General features: G+C 29.2%; 3 protein-coding genes and 2 pseudogenes across 5 annotated transcripts, besides 5 other annotated features; 1 reads left to right on the top strand and 4 right to left on the bottom strand.

Annotated features, from left to right (window-relative positions):
• Window positions 1–187: part of a mobile genetic element that runs on past the window's edge.
• A 19-nt stretch (window positions 188–206) lies between these two features.
• Window positions 207–244: a mobile genetic element.
• Window positions 245–812: 568 nt separating this feature from the next.
• Window positions 813–850: a mobile genetic element.
• Window positions 851–1,117: 267 nt separating this feature from the next.
• Window positions 1,118–1,901: a mobile genetic element.
• Window positions 1,902–3,750: 1,849 nt separating this feature from the next.
• Window positions 3,751–20,118: a mobile genetic element.
• TVAGG3_0621210 (uncharacterized protein) lies at window positions 7,951–8,115 on the top strand (the record flags this gene model as incomplete). The annotated part of the gene is made up of 1 exon (XM_051240368.1): window positions 7,951–8,115. A coding segment is annotated over one exon (165 nt), but the record flags the coding sequence as incomplete, so codon positions are not given.
• Window positions 11,003–13,206, bottom strand: TVAGG3_0621200 (uncharacterized protein; the record flags this gene model as incomplete). The annotated part of the gene is made up of 1 exon (XM_051240367.1): window positions 11,003–13,206. A coding segment is annotated over one exon (2,204 nt), but the record flags the coding sequence as incomplete, so codon positions are not given.
• Window positions 13,665–14,054, bottom strand: TVAGG3_0621190 (keratin-associated protein family; the record flags this gene model as incomplete). The annotated part of the gene is made up of 1 exon (XM_051240366.1): window positions 13,665–14,054. One exon carries the CDS (start codon window positions 14,052–14,054, stop codon window positions 13,665–13,667), a length of 390 nt encoding a protein of 129 aa, XP_051086953.1.
• TVAGG3_0621180 lies at window positions 14,992–15,755 on the bottom strand (annotated as a pseudogene). The gene has a single exon. A coding segment is annotated over exon 1 (764 nt).
• On the bottom strand, window positions 16,985–17,679 carry TVAGG3_0621170 (annotated as a pseudogene). Its single transcript has one exon. A coding segment is annotated over exon 1 (695 nt).
• Window positions 20,119–20,188: the final 70 nt, after the last annotated feature.

Below are 20,188 nucleotides of genomic sequence, written 5' to 3'. Positions count from 1 at the left end.
TAGCTATTAAAAACAACAAGCAATTTAACTTACATTCAAATTTATTTGTGTTATATTCAATCTTCTCAAAACTTATAATTTTCGGCTATAGCATGATTATATGCTATATAATATAATAAACCTATAATAGTATCATTCTTTCAATTATTTGAAGAGAAAACTGAAAAAATCTATTTTCGGTCTATAACAAATAGGTAAACATATGCTGTAGTAAACAGAAATTCATCAAAAGTGACACCTCAGAAAAGCTAAAATATTGAATTTTTGGAACTTTTGATAGAGCACGTTTTTAAATATTAATTAAAGTAAATGTATATTTTGTAAAGATTCTTTTTAATAAAAAAATAAAATTTTGAAGAAGAACACAAAATCTTCTGAAAAATAATATCACATAAACTCATATTATTTTCTAATAGATAACTATTTTATATAAAAATCAAATTCAATGATCTTAAAAGCGAAGGATAAACCTCAAAATTTACGAATATAATGAGTGGGAATATAATGCTTATCTATCATAAAACCATATGAAATATCAATTTTTGCTTTACGCCTATTCCCACTCATCATATTCGTAAATTTTGAGGTTTATTCTTCGCTTTTAAGATCATTGAATTTGATTTTTATATAAAATAGTTATATATTAGAAAATAATATGAGTTTATGTGATATTATTTTTCAGAAGATTTTGTGTTCTTCTTCAAAATTTTATTTTTTTATTAAAAAGAATCTTTACAAAATATACATTTACTTTAATTAATATTTAAAAACGTGCTTTATCAAAAGTTCCAAAAATTCAATATTTTAGCTTTTCTGAGGTGTCACTTTTGATGAATTTCTGTTTACTACAGCATATGTTTACCTATTAGAATTTAGCAATCATCGTTGATAAACAAAATAAAGAATAATATTGCTAAAATAAAATGATTTTCATGAAATTCTTGCCATATTGCATAATTCCTAATGGAAGTCTATATTTTATTGCATATAAATTCAAATAGAATTCAATTGATTATATTTTCTTTCATAAATAAATTAATTGTAAAATAGGCTGCAACACTATCAATAATAGAATTTGTATATATAAATAAATTTGTAAGAAAAATTGATTTCAATTGTTATACACCGAAAATAGATTTTTTCAGTTTTCTCTTCAAATAATTGAAAGAATGATACTATTATAGGTTTATTATATTATATAGCATATAATCATGCTATAGCCGAAAATTATAAGTTTTGAGAAGATTGAATATAACACAAATAAATTTGAATGTAAGTTAAATTGCTTGTTGTTTTTAATAGCTATTTAATGAGAAATCCAATATTGCAAAATTCAAATTGAATGATTGAAAGAACAGAAAAAGTCATTCTTTTCAATTTCGAATATGTTTCATTGTATTTATAATTATATGGCAAATAAGATATTTAAACTTGATTTTTGAAGGAAAATTCACAAAATTGAAAAAATTCAAATAATTTTTATTCAAAAATAAACTAGTTATTTGAGTTTAATACTAATTATCTATTCAAACTACAAAGTTTGTAATTTAAAATATTTTGTGAGATCAGATTGAATTAATTCAAGGTTCTTTTCAATTAATATTAATGACCATATTACGCATTTTCGAACATTCTAAACCAAATATATAAAAATGGGAGAAGAATGTTAAATTTGCTAGACATGGGGGAGTTGTCTGCAAAGTTTTAGCTCTTATCTCTAACAAAAAATTAATTTTTAAAAAAAAGACCGAATACGTTTCACAGCGAGAAAAAAATAAAAGGCAAGATAGAATTTTCTAGACATAAAGAAGTTGTTTACCGAGTTTTAGCTCTTATCTCTAACAAAAAATTAATTTTTAAAAAAATGACCGAATACGTTTCACAGCGAGAAAAAAATAAAACTGTACACTGATTTTCATTTTAATTTCCAGTCACTTTACTTATTATTTTTTCTTTTTTTCATTTTAATTATAAATTATTTCATAATACGTTTATTTAAGTTACCATTTTCTTTATTCTTTTGAATTCCATACTAGACACTTATAGAATATTTTGATTGTTAACGTACTTCATTAGAATGAATCCTTACAAAGGGTATGTCGATCGAATTTACCTAATTGGTATTTCCAATCAGATTGAAGAAGGTAAAATGACATGGGAAGAAGCTTGCACTCATGTTCCCATCGCCCCAACCCTTCAATCAAATGATTTCAAATATTTAGATGTTTCAAAATCTTTTTTACAAAATCAATTTAGCTTACAGAATATCCCCATTGCCTAAAGGCAAGAAAGGTCGTAGGGTCAATCCCTACGACCAAATCAAAGCTCTTGTGCTGTGATACATGACCACTGGGCCTTTCCCTGTGGTCAAACAAAACAATGGAAAACGTTTGAAATTACAAAACAAATTGATGTATCTTATAGAGAAGTACGCAGATACTTCAAAGAAAAATCATTTCACCAAGACGCGATTAGAGCATGCCGGGGCCAGAAACAGCAGTAAGATATTGGGCGCTTTCACCCACAATCTTATCTGGCACGCAGATGTTCATTATTTTAGGGGTGTTCGTGGCCAGTATATTTATGGCATAATCGACGATTTTAGCCGCAAAGTCCTAGCGTGTATACAAATACCAGATATGCTGCAGCGACGACAGCGAACGTTGCAGCTTCCGCCTTCATTGAATTTGGCGCCCCTTATTGTTTCTGGACCGACAACGGTTCAGAAAATAGGGGCGCCTTTCAAGATCTACTTGATCTTTGGGGCGTCCAATGGCGGCATACAGACTCTCATTCTCCCTACCAAAATGGGAAGATTGAGAGATTCTGGCCGACATTGGAGCGCTGCCAAAGCATTCAGGCTATTCCTGCCTTTATTTGGGAGTACAATAATAACACACCGCATGAAGATCTCCCAATTAATCCATTAACTGGAACAAATTACACGCCAAATCAAATGTATCAGCTGAAACCGAAATACACAAATGCAGATACAGAAAGGTTGTGGCAAATATGGGATACAGATACAGGCATGACCGCTGTTGACACATTCACAGCGTAATAATAAACATAATTTTTTAATTTCATTTTTAACAAGTTTTTTTAAATGTATGTAATGAATAATTCATTAGAATATGATAATGCACATTGTAACAGAATAGAACAATCACCAAATTTTTTTTTGAAATTAAAAAATAAAAGTAAAAAGTATAAAGTAATCTAACCAAAAAAGACATTTAAAAGAATTTTGGAAAAAACAGAATAAGGATAATGATATTATTTTAGATACACAATCGATGTACTGAAGAATAATCCGGTAAAATGATGATATAAAATTAGTAGTATATGTTGAAGGGTTGTGTGACTTTTTTTGTAAACGTAAGAATTCATACAATATTGAACGATTTTGTATCATTTTTTTAACATATGAAGTAAAAAATGTATGATTCTTACGGTTTTTATTCTTACGTTTTTGAATAAATCAAGATTTAAAAAATTTTCAAAATTGTAAGACATTTACACTCAGCCCATACATAATGAAATAAAAAAAATAAACTTTAAAAATTCATGTCTTACATTTATGAAAATTTATTTTTATTTTGTATGAAACCGATTTTAAAAATTTATGAATAATTTATAAAAAGTTTTTATTCCTACAATTCCTATATTACCATTAATAAAAAGAATATATTTTTGACGAAGTGAAGATTCGCACTTTCGTCACAAAACTCCGAAAAAATAAAGTTAGATTTTTTTATTTTATAATAAATGAGTATAACAACTAATTCATTGAAATCTTTAAAGTTCACTAATTCAGAATTAGAAAATATTTTAGAAAATTTGGAGACGGTTCTTATCCAACATATATGCAGAATGTTGAAAGAGTTTTCCAGATTGTTGAATGAATTTAAATATAACGGACCAATTACTAAAAAGGCTATAATGAGATATTTATATCCCAAAAAAAGTTGAAAAACAGGAGAATATTCCCTTTATGGTCCAGAGGACCTGGGCTCAGAGAGCCTTGAAACACCTCCTGAATATTTTGAAGAAAAAATTAAACAAGATGAATATTATAACGATGAGATTGAGAAATTGGAAACAATTAAGAAATGAAATAGATGAAAAAAATTAAGGAATTGAGAAATGCTGAGAATGAAGTAGAGGGTTTAATGAATATCCAGCTTCAGAATCAGAAGTTCAAAAATCACATGAGGAAAGATATAAAATTACTTTTTGGAATCTACTAAAAATTTATTAGATGGTGATATTAACGAAACACTTTCAGAAGAAGGCACAAAATTTATTCATAAACATAAGCTTTCAGTTTATTGACGATGGAGATTATCCATGTATATTACTTTCACCTCCTCTTGATTTCTGAAAAAATTCAAAAAAAGCACTGAAAAATGTAACATATGCAACTAATACGATTAAGAAAGAAGATCATGATATTTACACAAATTATTATTTAAATAAATGTACAGGTGTTGATAAAGTTTTTGATTTGTTAGATAAAATATCAAAAGAAAACAATTGGTACATATAAAATTTTATGCGATTGTGGTTTCATTATTGAAGATACCAATAATGTTTCATATGAAAGAACAGCACCGAAGGAAGACGAAGTTGAAAGGTCTATACCATTCGTTATTAAGAATATAAAAGATATGAAAACGTATAAGCATTATATTTATTCATTTATTTCAGAAAAAAAATGTAAGCAACCCATAAAACATCATCTCATCATTTTATAGCTATTCATACATTCCTTTTCAAAGTTGTTGTGAAATTAAATAAGACAGGAATTAGATTTAATGTATCAGGGTACGCATTCTTGAGTAAATTAAAATGTATTCGTCACGTCGCAGATGATAAAAATTTATGTGTTCTTAATTTCATTTTATGGACTTTAGCCCTGGACTCTCTGAGTCTCGGACTTTAAAAAAAATAAACTTTATTTTTATTTATTTTTTAATTTTTATTTTACATTAAATGAACAAAAATGGAACAGCTAAAAATGAATGATAATCAAATAAGAGCCGAAGGTAGAAGGTTATTTAAACGCTTCTATAACATTTCCTGATGGTGTTAATCCTAAAACTCGTAGAAGTTATTTAAATGAAGCCATAGATGCATATTGAAGGATTTGACATTATTCATCAGAAAGTGAGAGGTTAGCAAGAATGTTAAAACGTTAATATTGATTTTTATTATTGTGACCCTCAACCAGAAGACGTAGACATTAACAAGGTAGACTTTCCATTAGTGGAATCAATAATGATAGATCCAGAATTTGAAACAGTAAATATTTTATTAACACAGAGTCCATGTGGAAAACTTCACGCTGACAGAATTACAGACGTTGAAGCACTCACAGGATATAAGTTTGCCCCTTTTGCAAGAAGAAAGTATATTCTATCCGTGATGATCCAGAAAGGAAAACCAAGAAGATTTTTAAAACATTGTGAGAAATTAAAGAAAATAATGGGAAGATTAATTCAAGACGTTCAATTGCAAAACACACAACAACCATATGCACCACATATCACGAAAACAGAAGATATATCAGGGTTATTAGCTCACAATTTGCAGGAATATTATCAAACCGACAAGATATTATATTACTTTTGACTTCGAAACATTAGAGACTAAAGAGAATTACAACTTTCTGAGTGTGCAACTTTGAACGCTTACTTTAAAACCATTTATGGTATCATCAACTGTCAAAATAAAGCCGCAAAGCGGCGAGGTCGTAGACCGTGATAAAACATTTACGAGGAATTTTTGCTTAACATCAAGTGATTCGTTCATCTCTGATTGGATTGAATTTTTATTTTTCAAACCTGTTCATTAGTTGCTAAAATCAAATATTGAAACAATATGAAGAATTAATGAATACATTAAATGAGAAACAAAAAAAGGAAGCAATGAAAGAGCTTTTAGATGAAGAATTTAATAAAGTGATATCATTGGTTTTAATTCAGGAAAGTTTGATTTAAATTTAATTTTTCGTGATTTAAATACTGCAAAATGGAAGATAAAATCAATGCTGGGTTCTTTTTCTCAATTTAAGCAAGTCATAGTAAAGAAAACAAACTGGTCCATATGAATTAAAGATTTATTGACATCAGAAATTATATAGGCGGTGGAACATTTAGACCAATTCACTCAAGATTTCGGAAACAATAAATCACGTGTTAAATCCTTTTTCCCTTATCAATTCATCACATGGGAGAATTACGAAGATGAATTATATAAAAAGGAACCATTCACTCAAGATTCATTTTATTCAGCATTAACACAAGAAACAATATCCGATTCAGATTACAAATATATCTCAATGATGCTAAAAATTTTGAGAATAGATTAGAATATTTTATTCATTATTGCAATAAAAGACGTTGAAATTATGATTGACCCAATTGATAAAATTATCGAAGAAACATTTGTTTATAAAATTGACATGCTTCATAATCTTTCTTTATCATCGAATGCATCAATGATTCGTTACGCGTTAGCATATAAGAACTTCAATCCTAACGAAACATATCCAGAAAGAAGAAAAATGTGGAATCAAGTTTTGAATTAACAAAAAAGTATTGGAAATATAAAATTGATTCATATAAGAAACAAGATGAAAAGGCGAAAAAGAGATACCAAAAACAATGTTTCAATGGATGATTTTCAATACTATCACGATTTAATCCTTTCATCTAAATGCAAAATGTGTGGTAAAGCGTTTACATATGTAAATAAACCAACATTGGATAGAATCGATAATGAAAAACCACATACCAAAGAAAATTGTCAGTTAATGTGTTGTTATTGCAATGTCGTAAAATCAAATAAAGATGAAGATGTTTCAACGTTTAAGAATCAATTTAAGAAATTATGCATTAAAAAATAATTTACCAATGACTTTAGATTCAGTTGAAGCTTATCACATTCTCCGTAATGGAATTACTGGTGGTCTATCAAATGTTCAACATCGTGTTAATCTTAAAGGAATCACGCACATTAATAAACTTTCATATAATCCAGAAACTAAAACTGTATCAAATGAGGACACCACCAACATTATGACTCATTTCGTTGGAGTTGACTTTAATTCATTATATCCTTCATCATTTTCATCTAATCCTCATGATTTCATTCATATACTGACCATAAAATGTATATGCCGGGAAGATTGAATGGAGTTATCATTTGTGATACAGCAACAAAGAAAGCAAAAGCACTGGGAATTATTAGAAAGAAAAATACTTTATTCGTGGCTGAAGTAAAGGGTCACATTGATGAAAAATACATTAATGATTACATAAACTTTTTACCGATAATAAGAAACTTAGATATTATCACAGATGAAAAAACAATTGGCAGTTTTATGTATAATTACATGAAATCAAACAATCTACCAGTTGACCAGAAACAGAGGAAATTAACTCAGTTAGCATCAACACACAACCAATATCAACCATTTTCTTCTTATTATCTTTGGTATCTAATAGACAGGTTTAATTTTATCATTGATGATATTCAATCAATTTTAACATTTACGAAAAACACTTGTTTTAATGAATTTGCGAAAGAATTTATGAACGAAAGACAAAAGGCTGAATTAGAAGGAAATAAAGGAAAAAGTTTATTTTGCAAGATTTCACTTAATGGATCATATGGTTACGATGCAATGAATACACAAAATTACGCAAAGACTAAAATAATGAATGCACAGAAGTCACGCGTTGCATGTATGTCAAATAAGTTTAAAACATAAGAGAAATAGGAGAGGATACATATCAAGTGATGCTCAAAGATAGATTTTATAGATGTGAAACATGTTTACAAGAGGCATTCTTTACTTTAGATAATGCTAAATACTGGTATTTGGTTTTCATTTATGTTTTATGTATAAATGCTTGAATGTTAATCGTTTTCATTTCATTGAAGGTGATACTGATTCATCTTATTGGGCAATCGCTGGCGACCCAAATCTTCCTAACACTCAAGCATTTCAAGCAATTGTTACCGATAAACAATTTTATGATAAAAACATTTTCAAATTCGCACCTTTTGATTTCTTTTGTTTTGATGAGAAATTTAAACCTAAATTAAAGAATAAAGCTGAAGAAAAAGCACATGAGAAAAAATTATTGGGTTTAGCAATTGAGAAACAAGGTGATAACATGGTTGCTTTATGTCCTAAGTGTTATACATCATTCAACGGTTCAATTGATGGAAGTGATTTTAAAAAGATTGCACAAAAATGAAGGTGTTAGTTTACGACAAAATAAACAATTAACACCTAAAAATTATTTGGATATAATAAATGATAAAGTGATATTTGATGGTCAGAATATTAATTTACAACTTAAAAATGGGTCAATGACTCGCTTAACAATTGGTAAGACTGCATTAACAGGAGCACACACTAAGGCTGTATGTTGTGAAAATGGATGTTGTATGCCATTTATTTAAAATTTTATTTTTAATGAAATGCCACAGAAGAGACAAAAGGAACCGTTAATAATGGTTTTGATACTATGATTCAAAGAGGTGGGCACCCTTAAAACATTGATTTTATTTTTATATAAATGGATAACGTACATTTAAAAAATTTAATTGCTGATTTAGTACTTAATCAAAATTTTCTTGATTATTATGAATTAAAATCATAACTCCAAAAATATGATAACAATATAACGGGTGATGATATGGAATATTATTATCCATATTATAAAAATGAAATTTTGAAATATCATAATAAAATAATTTCTGAAATTAAAGACAAAATTAAAAATAATGAATATTCAAAGGGAAAAACTAAATCACAACTTAAACAGTTGAAAGATTTCAAATATAAAGTATTAACAGAAGAAGATATTGATGAATTATATAAATTATATAATCCTGAGCCACAAAAAAAAAGGAACAAAACACCCAGGTCCTTCAGACCATAAATGAAGCACAAGCTTTAATTTATGATTCATTAGTTAAACCATATTCAGCCCAACTTTTAAATGAAGATCAACTTTTGGAATTCATCCTTCAACATAAACTCGAAGCGGGAAAGTATATCAAACCTTTATATACAGCATATTTAAAACAAATGAATAGAATACATCCAGAATTAATGAAGGAAGGAATGAAATCCAAAATCAAAGCAGATAAAATTAAACCACTTGCAACACCAAAACCTCTCACACAACAGTACCTCCTCCTCCTTCAGTTAATCCTTCATCATTCACTTTATTATATCCATTTCAAACATTAAAGAAGCAAAAAGATTTTAAAAAGGATTTCAAGATATTAAATAAACCAATTGACCCGAAAATTCAACCGTTAAAGGAAAAATTTAGTCGCCCTTCATTTGCACCATATCCATATTCATACGAAATCGATCATCTGGAATATTCAAAAGGAAACGTTACTTATTTATTTGCCATTAACATTAACACTAGATATTTATATTGCATTCCGGTGAAAGGGAAAACAGAACAGGAAACAAGAAGAGCTATTCAATACTTACTATAGATCATGAAAGAGTAGATAATATCAGGGGTGATGGTGATAAAGGATTTCAGGCAGCTATGACTCATTATTTCCCACAAATTAATTTTTTCTTTTCATCCTCTCCATATACGTTTCATAATAAATAGTTGATGCGGGTAATGAGAACTCTTAGAGATGCGTTAGGGTTAACGGTCAGATATACTGGGATGGAAATCATGACTCCATCATACAACAGTTAGTATATTATTACAATAATACATGGCATAGAACTATAAACATGAAACCAGTGGAAATGAAAAATGATATTTCAAAAGAATGGGAATATATTAGAAAGCAAATGGAAAGGTTGAATGATGTTAAACGTGAACAAATTAATTCGGGGCTCATGAATTTTAAACAAGGAAATAAAGTTTTAATTCATCTCGATTATGGAAAAACTGATAAATCAATGACAAAAAGAAGACGAAGATTTGACACAATAGCTGAATTTGTTAGATATATTAACGGCAATGCATTAGTTGAAGTTGACAATAAATTAATAGAAATTCCGATTTATTTTATTACTCCATTATATTTAAATAATATTTAATTTTTTTTATTTCGTAAGAAATGAGTGACAACAAGCAGTCAAGAGTCCAGACGATGAATATAAAAAGAAACTAAACAGAATTAAATCAAAAATATGCTATTACAAAAAGAAGCCGCAATGCGGTGGGGTTGAAAACGATAAAGAAATAATCGAAAAATTAGAAACTTACCGTTCAATCCTTAAACTGAGTGAAGCAAAAATAAAAGAATTTAATAGAATAAATAAATTGATTGGAAGAGATGAATTTAATAAAGATGAATTTTTAAACTCAATCCAAATTTAATTTTTATTCCTCTTTGACAACATCTCTCTTTCCATCATTACTGCATAACCACATTTTCTCAGTTTTAGTGGTTTGTTATTTTTAACATGTTCTTGCATCATTTTTATCATTTCCTCCCTTGTTATGATTCGTGGTAAATTTTGAGCTTGTGGGGTATTCATTTATGATAAAAATAAAAATTTAAATTATGCCGTTCTAAAGTTTGTGACAACATGACATTTTGACAACAACACAGGAGGAAGGTATTTATGACTTATTTTTGAAGAACTGAAGGTGTCACCAGGTCACCATGTGTCACCAGGTCATTTAACTTCTCTGAAAAAATGTGACAACATGACATTTTGACAACAACACAGGAGGAAGGTATTTATGACTTATTTTTGAAGAACTGAAGGTGTCACCAGGTCACCATGTGTCACCAGGTCATTTAACTTCTCTGAAAAAATGTGACAACATGACATTTTGACAACAGGTACAAGAGAATGCAAAAATAAATTCAAATCATACTTTATAAAGCTTCATTTACAGGTATTTCATCGTCAGTAAATGAATCCTCATTATCGTTTGGTTCAACCTGTTTATATAATCCTTTCATTTCTTCTTTCAAAACATAACACCATGTTTGTTTACCATCTATTCTTCTCTGTTTCTTATCACATTTATCCTTAATACTCATTTGGAAATTCTTGTCTTTCATGTCTGATGGTTTGCAGAATAGAGCATTTTTACATGTCATACCTGCACTCAATTCATCATAATGTGTATTTATCCATTCATCTAAAGGATTTGTTGATAATTCAATTAAATCTTGTTTGGCTTCAGTCATCGGTATGATTCGTACATTAAATGATGAAAGGTCGTAATTGATAAAATATGTTAAAAGTTTATCATAAAATTCCTTTGTGCATGAATTCATCAAATTCTTGAAGTAATTAAATTGGCCCTTGAATTTACCATTGACCCTTAAAACCACGTATCTTCTGCCTCCAACTTCAATTTTGACAGGGTAGACGTTGTTAGTTACGAAAATGAAATTGGCAACATTCTGAGCAGTTCTTCTGGGTTGATTCTTTTCATTAATTCTAATCTCATTATCCGTAATAATTGATTTCAAAGCGTTGAAGTTTGCGAGTCTGTCTTCACCTACATTCTTGAGTTCATTAAGTACAAGAAACATTTTATTTTCAACTACTGAGTTGAAATTACCCGTTAGCTCACTTATTTCAGTAATGTTTTTACATGAATAACCAGCGAGAAGTTCAGAAATAATGTCTGTGAATCTGTTTTTACCTGTTCCCTGAAGTCCTTTCAAAATAATTGCTGTTTCATTCTTGATTCCAGGATGTTGAATCATTGATGCAATCCAGCCGAGAAGGTATTTATACACTTCATCGTTATTATCACAAATGGCTTCTTTAATGAAATCCATAAACATCTCAATTTTTGAGTAATCTACTTTTTCGAGAACGTTGTATTTATAACCCTGAAACGTTGAGAAAACATCTGGGGAATCAGATTTAAAGCAAACACCCTTAACGGTTAATGAAGACAATTGATTTAATAGTACGTCCCATGCTGTTATGGTTTTACCTTCTTCTTTAAATAATTTAATCATTTTGAGTGACTCTTTCATGTTTGATTGAAGAACGAATGATATTTGATTCATTTTGTCGTGGATATTATAGTCCTTTTGAATGAAATATTTGTTTCCACAATCTACAAAACGGATTACACGTGATAAATCCTCAATTACTTCAGAACTGTTTTTATACTGATGATTTTCAGCCCTGCGTCTAATATCTGTTATCAAAAACGAGTCATCAAGTTTGATATCAAATGTTATTTTTGGCTTACGTAATAAAGGTAAAACATATTCATCATAATATTCCTTTTGATAAAGTTTTAGAATCTTCACCAAAACAAATGGAGAAGTCATTAAATGTGCATATCTACTACGTGCTTTTTCAAAATTACTTTTTGCATTTTCAGTTAAATTGCAGAAATTATAAACGTTATCGTATGCTTCATTAATTAAATGATTAGGTAACGAATTAATTGCTTGAAACAGTGTGAATAATGTAACTTCTTTTTCTAAATTCATGTTTCCACCATCATTATGTACTTCAAAATCACTATTGCCATCAACTATGCTCTGGGCAAGTTTATCGTCAATGTTTACATCTTTGTTTTCATTCATGATAGTCTTTATTTCTTCGTTCTTCTGTTCAACTCTTACCTTAATATTCAAATCATTTAATATATCATTCACTGTTCTAGTTAATGTTGAATCATAACTTCCACGAATGAATGAGTATGTATTGATTGGTTCTGTTGCATTCTTGCGAACTCTTGAATCAGCCATAACTACTAAAGAACGCTTTGAATCATCCATAGAAGTCATGATATCGATATCATAATCATTGCAGGAATAACATTTAATCATTCTGTTCGAAACTGCATAGAAGAAATTAGTGTTGCAATAAATGTGAAGACCTCCTGAAGCGGTTTTAACGATAACATCTTTATCCGAAAGTTTTGATAAAATGTCTTTTCCAACTGTTTCTTTAAGTTCATCATTGTACGATTTATTGATATCAACATCTATAATCGTTAAATTTGAAATTTTATTTACTAATAAAGCTGTACCAGTTTTCCTTCCTCTTCCTCCATCATGTTTGAGGTAGTTATGTAAATCAATCCTGTTTTCACCAATTCTTTCGTTGAGGGTTTTAGTTTCTGCCACAACTAATTCCTCAGCTAATGAATCAATAACTTTTTCATCAGAAACGATAAAGTTGCTGTTGTTGTTTGTTGCTGTCATTTATATAGGAATAAAAAAATAAAAATAATTTTAAAACTAACTTTATTTTTGGACTGCATCAAATTTTCGTAAATGTTGTCAAAATGTCATGTTGTCTCATTTTTTCAGAGAAGTTAATTAACCGAGTGACACATGGTGACGTAGTGACACCTTCAGTTCTTCAAAAATAATTAATTATTGAATAACCTGAAACCATTAACGATAACATTTATTTCTTTCTCATTTTCTCATTTTCTCATCCTGTTTTGGTTTCAGCAACTTTTCAAGTTGTTGTCTTGTCAGTAACTTTAATTTTAACTTTGGATCAAATATTGGGTTTCCATCTTTATCTCTTCCAATAACACCATATGGTAGAATCTTCATTTATACTAAAATAAAAATTTAAATTATACCGTTCGCTCTTTTGGAGCTCAGGACTTTCAGTCCGTTCTAAAGTTTGTGAAACAAACATTGAGCGTTCATTGAACGCGGTACCATGCAAATACAGTCACAAATGGTGGCATGTAATCTTTACCCAAGCCTGTTGGATTTGTTGTGAAAGTATGGACATGATTTCCTCCTGGTTCAGTTTGTCGAAAAGTCTTTTTTGTTGAATCGTTATAAGCTGGAGATAAAACATCATAACCAGCTTCATAGTCTGAGTTGTATAATGGGTGGTCTCTTAATGAGTGTCTATGGTCGCCAGAAAAGTTTGTCGTTCCTGTATGAATGTGCGATGGAAGGTTTGCTTCAGTAATTTTCTTCGAACCTCCTGTTTCCTTTGAACTATTAGCACAATAGAGGAATTTATCTACAATCTGCTCCCACGTACCGAAACCCAGAACTGTTGCTGGATTTGTTGAGTTCATTGACGTATAAATAGAACCAATGGGGTAAATCATCTCAAGAATTGTATTTAATCCATTATGAATATTGAATTTATTATATAATATTGAATATTGGTGAGTATTTAAAACTGGTCTTGTTATCAATATTAACGTATTATTTTTGAAAATTGCTTTTCTAACATCTTGTAATTTTGTGATTTCAGACCAGTTTCTTCCATCACTACTAATATTTACTAAATCACCACATCCTAAAGCAATGAAATACCCATCAATATAAAATAAATTTGTAAATCTATAATTTCGAGTAAGTTTTGGAGTGAATGAATAAACCAATTCCCAATTTGATAAATCCTGTGATAAATAAATATGTCTGTTATAACTTACAGGATATGAATAGACCATTTCACCTGAAACGAGAACATAAACATTTGATCCATAACATAAAGCTTCAATGTCTCCATCAGCTTGAAAAATTTGTTCAAATTGACCTTGTGGTATTGAAGATGATCTATAAATTTTATCATTTTGTAGGATAAAATACATGTTGTTAATGTAATACCACTTACTTGTATAATCAATTTCCAAATCTGATGACATCATACTAAACATATAATAATTTATCCCATCCTCACTAACGAAAATTTGATTGACTTCATAAATTAGTACCCATTTATTATTAACACATCTAATAGGATTATTTGGATATTTAAATTTAGCATCTTGATTTAAATTACATTTGAACCATTGGATACAATCGAATGAATAACAAGGGCAAAAATCATCTCCAACCGTTATCATTCCCATAAATTTACCGTTATTATATTCAACATATAAAATTCTTGGATTAATGATTGGCTTTCGTGTATCAGGATTCAAAACAGATGGAGTAAATGATTCATAGTTTTTAAAATCATTTGTTTTAAAATAATAAAGCACTCCAGCTGTATAAAATAAATACATGGTCACTCCATCGAAACATATCCATTCAAAAGAATCTATATCAAAGGTTTTATCTGATGATTTCATAAAATTTAAAAATGGTGGAGTAAAATAGACCTCTGATTGTTTTATTTCTTCATTAACAAATGATATATTAGCTTTTCTTATTTAACTCACTATCCACATATTCCTTATCTGCCTTCTTATTTAACTCATCGTTAACATATTCCTTATCCGCTTTAAGGTCTAAACATCCTGAAACCCATCCTGTATCGGCTTTAGTTTTTAAAATCTTTGATGTCCATTCATGATACCATTCAACCTTTCTTTAATTTCATTATCTTTTTCATCAACATAAACCAAATTTGCCTTCTTCATTAACTCACTATCCACGTATTCCTTATCTACCTTCTTCATTATGTCATTTAGGAAACCTTCTATGAATTCCTCATTTAAATTAAATCTTCCAATCTTCAAAACTTTAGGAAATGCATTTAATGCGTAATATCTCTGTTCTTCTGGTGGAATTGATGTTATATCATCCGTTATTCCTTTAATTTTTGAATTCATAAATAAAATTTCTTTTATATTTGATATCACTGCACCACCCTTGCAAACGAATTCGAAATGTTCATTTTTCAATACTATCTCCAAATCTCCATATTTCAACCTTTGCGTTTGTTCTGCCGTCTTTGAATTATATGCATATATGGCGTATGTAATGGTCTGAGGGACCTGGGTGTTTTGCGCCTTAAGTTGTTGTGGTTGCTGTTGTTTAATCATTTATTATGATTTAAAAATAAATATTTAATTGTTATCTCATCAGCTATTTTTTTCTATTTGAAATTGCCATAATATTTCATTCATAAATTCTAAATCACAATCAAATAGGTCAGTTATTCTAAATTTAATATTTGATAAATCTTTTGAATGAAGAATAAATGAATTCCCGGGATAATTGAAACGGATATGATAAAGAAAATGTGTTTAAGTTGATGGATAAAATGTTTTGTATTGATGGGTAAGAGTTAGGGTCTAATGTTTGATGTGAAAATCTCATTGGGGTATTAACTTTATCACATTTGATTAAAATGAAATTGGAACCAGTGTCAGAATACAAAACATCCCCAACATCTTTTTCAAAATTTAATATCCCCAACAATGAACGAAGATGAGGAGTACAAAATTTAATTTTCAGCGGAATTTAATAAGGTTATTTATTTCATCAAGTTCAAAAAGTTTATCGGTTTTGATTTAAAATTTTCTTCATACCATACGATAAATGATTCATTTAAATAACTTAAAATCATGTTAATATCCCATTTCGCTATCACATTATTTATATACATATCATACGTTTTTTCAAGGTCATCTTTAATAAATGATATATAATCTGAAGGGTCTAAAAGAATGGGATTAAATTTACCACTCACAGAAACGAGAGTAACATTATAAATTCCGCTAACTGTTAAATTTAATTCACAGCTATTATTCGAAATAATATTGATAATTGACATTTTTATTACGATTAAAAATATGGTAAAGCGTTATTTTCCAGTGATAAATAAAACTAGAATAAGATTACCTCAAGAATTCATAAATTCAACGAATAAGAAATTCATTCATGTTATAAATTTTAGTGTTTTCAGAAAATATGAGTCAATGTCATATTCATCAACAGGTTATATTTCACTTCATTCAAATTTAGTTCAATCAAACCCATATAATGACCATTTCATAAGATTTTCAGATGGTATTAAAAATGTAATTGATAGATTAAAATATGAACAGATTGACAATATCGAATTTTTGGAATTTTGGTTTAAATATCCTGATGGAAAAAAGATTGAAGTTAAAGATAAAGCTGATACTATAACAAAAACAATTACAATGACCGATCCAGATAGTGGGGAACAAAAAGAAATAAAACAAACGATAGAAACTGGTGAAAGGTCAATTATTATTGATTATGATTCAAAGGATTATTATTCAATAATGTTAATGCTTGAATATTAAATAGCCTTAACAAAGAATTTTTCAAGTGATATTTTATATTCATCAACTATTTTATTATATATCATTATATGTTAAATGAAGTTCAGTTGTTGTTCCGTTCTTTGATATCTTAATTGTGCTAATATCCTTTATAGGATTTATTTTTGCAACTGTTCCGCAGCATGAAACCTCATCATCTATGAAAAATTGAATCTTAACGTCTGAATCTTGAACATCACAAAGAATGGCGATAATGTGAATTAATGATTCATAAGGTAAAATAATTAAACCGGATTGGTCAATTAAATTTATTATTGAATCATAATTATTAATTATTATATCACGGTAAATTTTCATTAATTCAGAATTAATGTCTATTTTATATGGCGCATTGCGACTGGAATCGTAGATTCCTGGGTTCTCGATGTTTGATGAAAGAGGTGGGGGGTATGTTGGATAAGTGGGAATTTCAACAGGTTCTTTACCGGGTTCAGATAAAATGATTGGGTCTCCATCTTCTTTATTTTGCTCCTCTCTTCTTCGGTAAGTCACGAGTTAATAAATTTGGTTGAGTTGCTGACCTTGTTAATTCAGGGCTAACATTAACTTTAACATTTTGAATAATTCGTGATTTATCATCATTTACGTTATAACCAACCGTAATCTCTGCTTTTGCGTTTGTGTTCTTTTGACTTGTGAAACGTCTTCTCATTTATAATTGAATAAAAAAAAGAAAAATATATTTAAAGTTTTATTTAGTTGTTACGGTAATATCCCAAGGTTCATCCTTGTTTGCTTATACTTTCTTTGTAACTGCACCAATTATGTTATTGATATTGCTTTGAGTTTCTTCCAGTCTTATTTTATCATTTACAATATCTTTAATCATTTCATTACATGCATTCTTAAAACCATCTGATTTTTCTAATTTACGTCTATCACTTTCTTTAATTAAATCAAAGTTATAACCTTGTTGAGAATAAAGTGGTTTCTTTATCAATTCCTTGAACGCTTCTGAAAGTGAAGATGAAGAAATTCTTGCCACTTGAATTGGTTTAAATTCTGCTTTCATTGCTTCTTTCTGTTCATTGAACACTGGATCGAATAAAGCAACTTTAAAGAATTTCTTAGCTGGAATTTCAGGTCTCAAATTTGCATATTGACCATCAAACTGATTAACATATTGGTAATCCATCCGGTCCCTCTTCAATAGCATTTAATTCTTCATTGAAATAAGAATATGGATTATGACGGTATGAATTAATTGGACCATTTTCACCTTCTCCAATGTATTGTTTAACAGCTTTTCCATTTTCATCAAATTGCATAGGATAATGTTCATTATATGCTTTACGTTTAGGATAATCAGTCATAGTTAATTTGTAACCATTTATGACTTTAATATTACCTTGACCATCAGTAACGAAAACTTCATTTATACCATCAGGTTTTCCATTTGGACCCGTAATGTCTGCTTCGTGTGCTTCCCAATTTGGACCATGACGTTTGGCATATGCTTGAGCTTCTGGTAATGTTAAAACGTTTCTCATTTGTTTAACATCTTTTGAAGACCGCAACAATATGAACTAATTCTTTCATTCCGTCTGGAACTTTCATAGTTCTATTATATGCACCCTTTTTGTTTGTCCCTTGTTTTAATGGAACCTGTAGAAGATTTGCTATTTCTGTCATGTTTAATTATAAATAAAAAATAAAAATTAATTATAAAAAGTTAATCAAATTTAACACTTCCTTTATTTAAATCAACTATTATTTTTCCATGTTCACCTAATTGTGATATTGTGTGTAAAGTTCATTAATGCTCATTGGTAAATTCACTTGATAAAGCATAACGTTCAACTGTTGACGACTAAAACCACTGAAAATGAAAAGTGATAGATTTGATTTAATGTTTGTGCTTAATGCTTTGAAGTATTGAACAGCCATAAAGAATGAACACTGAATGTGTCGACATTGAGTTAATAATGATTAAAATATGATTTCTCATTTGTTATTAGTTTTGATTTCACGCATCATCTAGAAAAATGAGTGAATGCAAAAATTCTTTCAAAATTTGAAATAGAAAGTGTTTCAAATAATTCATCCCGTTGTTTATCAATAATTTTATCCTCTAATCCTTGCTTCTTGATTGTATTATATAATTCTTTATACATTAAAAAGTTTTTTAAATAATCTTCTGCTTCTTCTTGTGATAAATAAATAATTGGAATTTTGATTAAATGCTTTAAAGATTCAAATGTATCATCTGAAGGTGAACCTGAACGGTTGATATAAATTAACACATGTGAATGGGGGAAGTGTTAGCAATAATGATAATTTGTTTTAATATCGTTAATGTTTTACCTTTATTTTGTTTACCAATTGCTGCAGTGATTGAATTTAAGTAACATTCAGAATATGGAATTTTCATTAATTTTTCCTTAGATAGAGCATTTCTATTATCACTCAATGCTTCATTAATCATATCATCTACGTATGTATTATATACTCCTGCTAATTCTTCATAAGGGGTGGATGAATTTAAATCCATTTAATCAAAAATAAATTTATAATTTTAAACATTTCTATTCATCAATATTTCATCATATGAACTTCTATACTGTGGTGGTGTACCTGTTGGATGATATTTCAAACCTTCATCCGGTGTCCATGTCCAATACGTAGTCCTAGTAAACCAAACCTGAGGAGGATTTGTCACCTTTGAACAGTAAGTGTCATTTTCACCCTGAATGATTGGATAAGCTTTCACTTGTACTGTAACTTGTGAGTTGAAAGTTTCTAATCCATCAAAGAATATACCCGCTCCATCACGTTGAACTGGAATAGTGCATAAGAATGAAGTTTGGTCTTTCCATGTTCTAGCTAATGGCGTGCCATTATCATCATTCAGTGGTCTAGTTAATGAGTCCTCGTATTCTTCTGTGCATTCATTCACTCCATCTAAATCAGAAGCTTGAAGCATACGTGTAAAGAATATGTCACCCACTGTGGTCATCGCTTGATCGGGGAAGTTTCTGGAATCTATAGTGACCTGAAGACCTCGAAGCATTGGATTTTCTAAAACTGTTCTTTGCATTGCATTCTTCGGAAATGTTAACACAACATCTGTAACATTATGAAGAGCGTATGAGAAATCTGAGCTAATACCTTCAGGAGTGATGCAACCTCCATTTAGTGAACGAACGTCAATATGTTGAGCT

Source organism: Trichomonas vaginalis, chromosome III (genome assembly GCF_026262505.1).
Source record: "Trichomonas vaginalis G3 chromosome III, whole genome shotgun sequence".
In the NCBI taxonomy this organism is placed as follows: Eukaryota; Parabasalia; order Trichomonadida; family Trichomonadidae; genus Trichomonas; species Trichomonas vaginalis.
The sequence above is the reverse complement of the archived record's forward strand: the minus strand, read 5'-3'. Positions and strand labels throughout refer to the sequence as shown.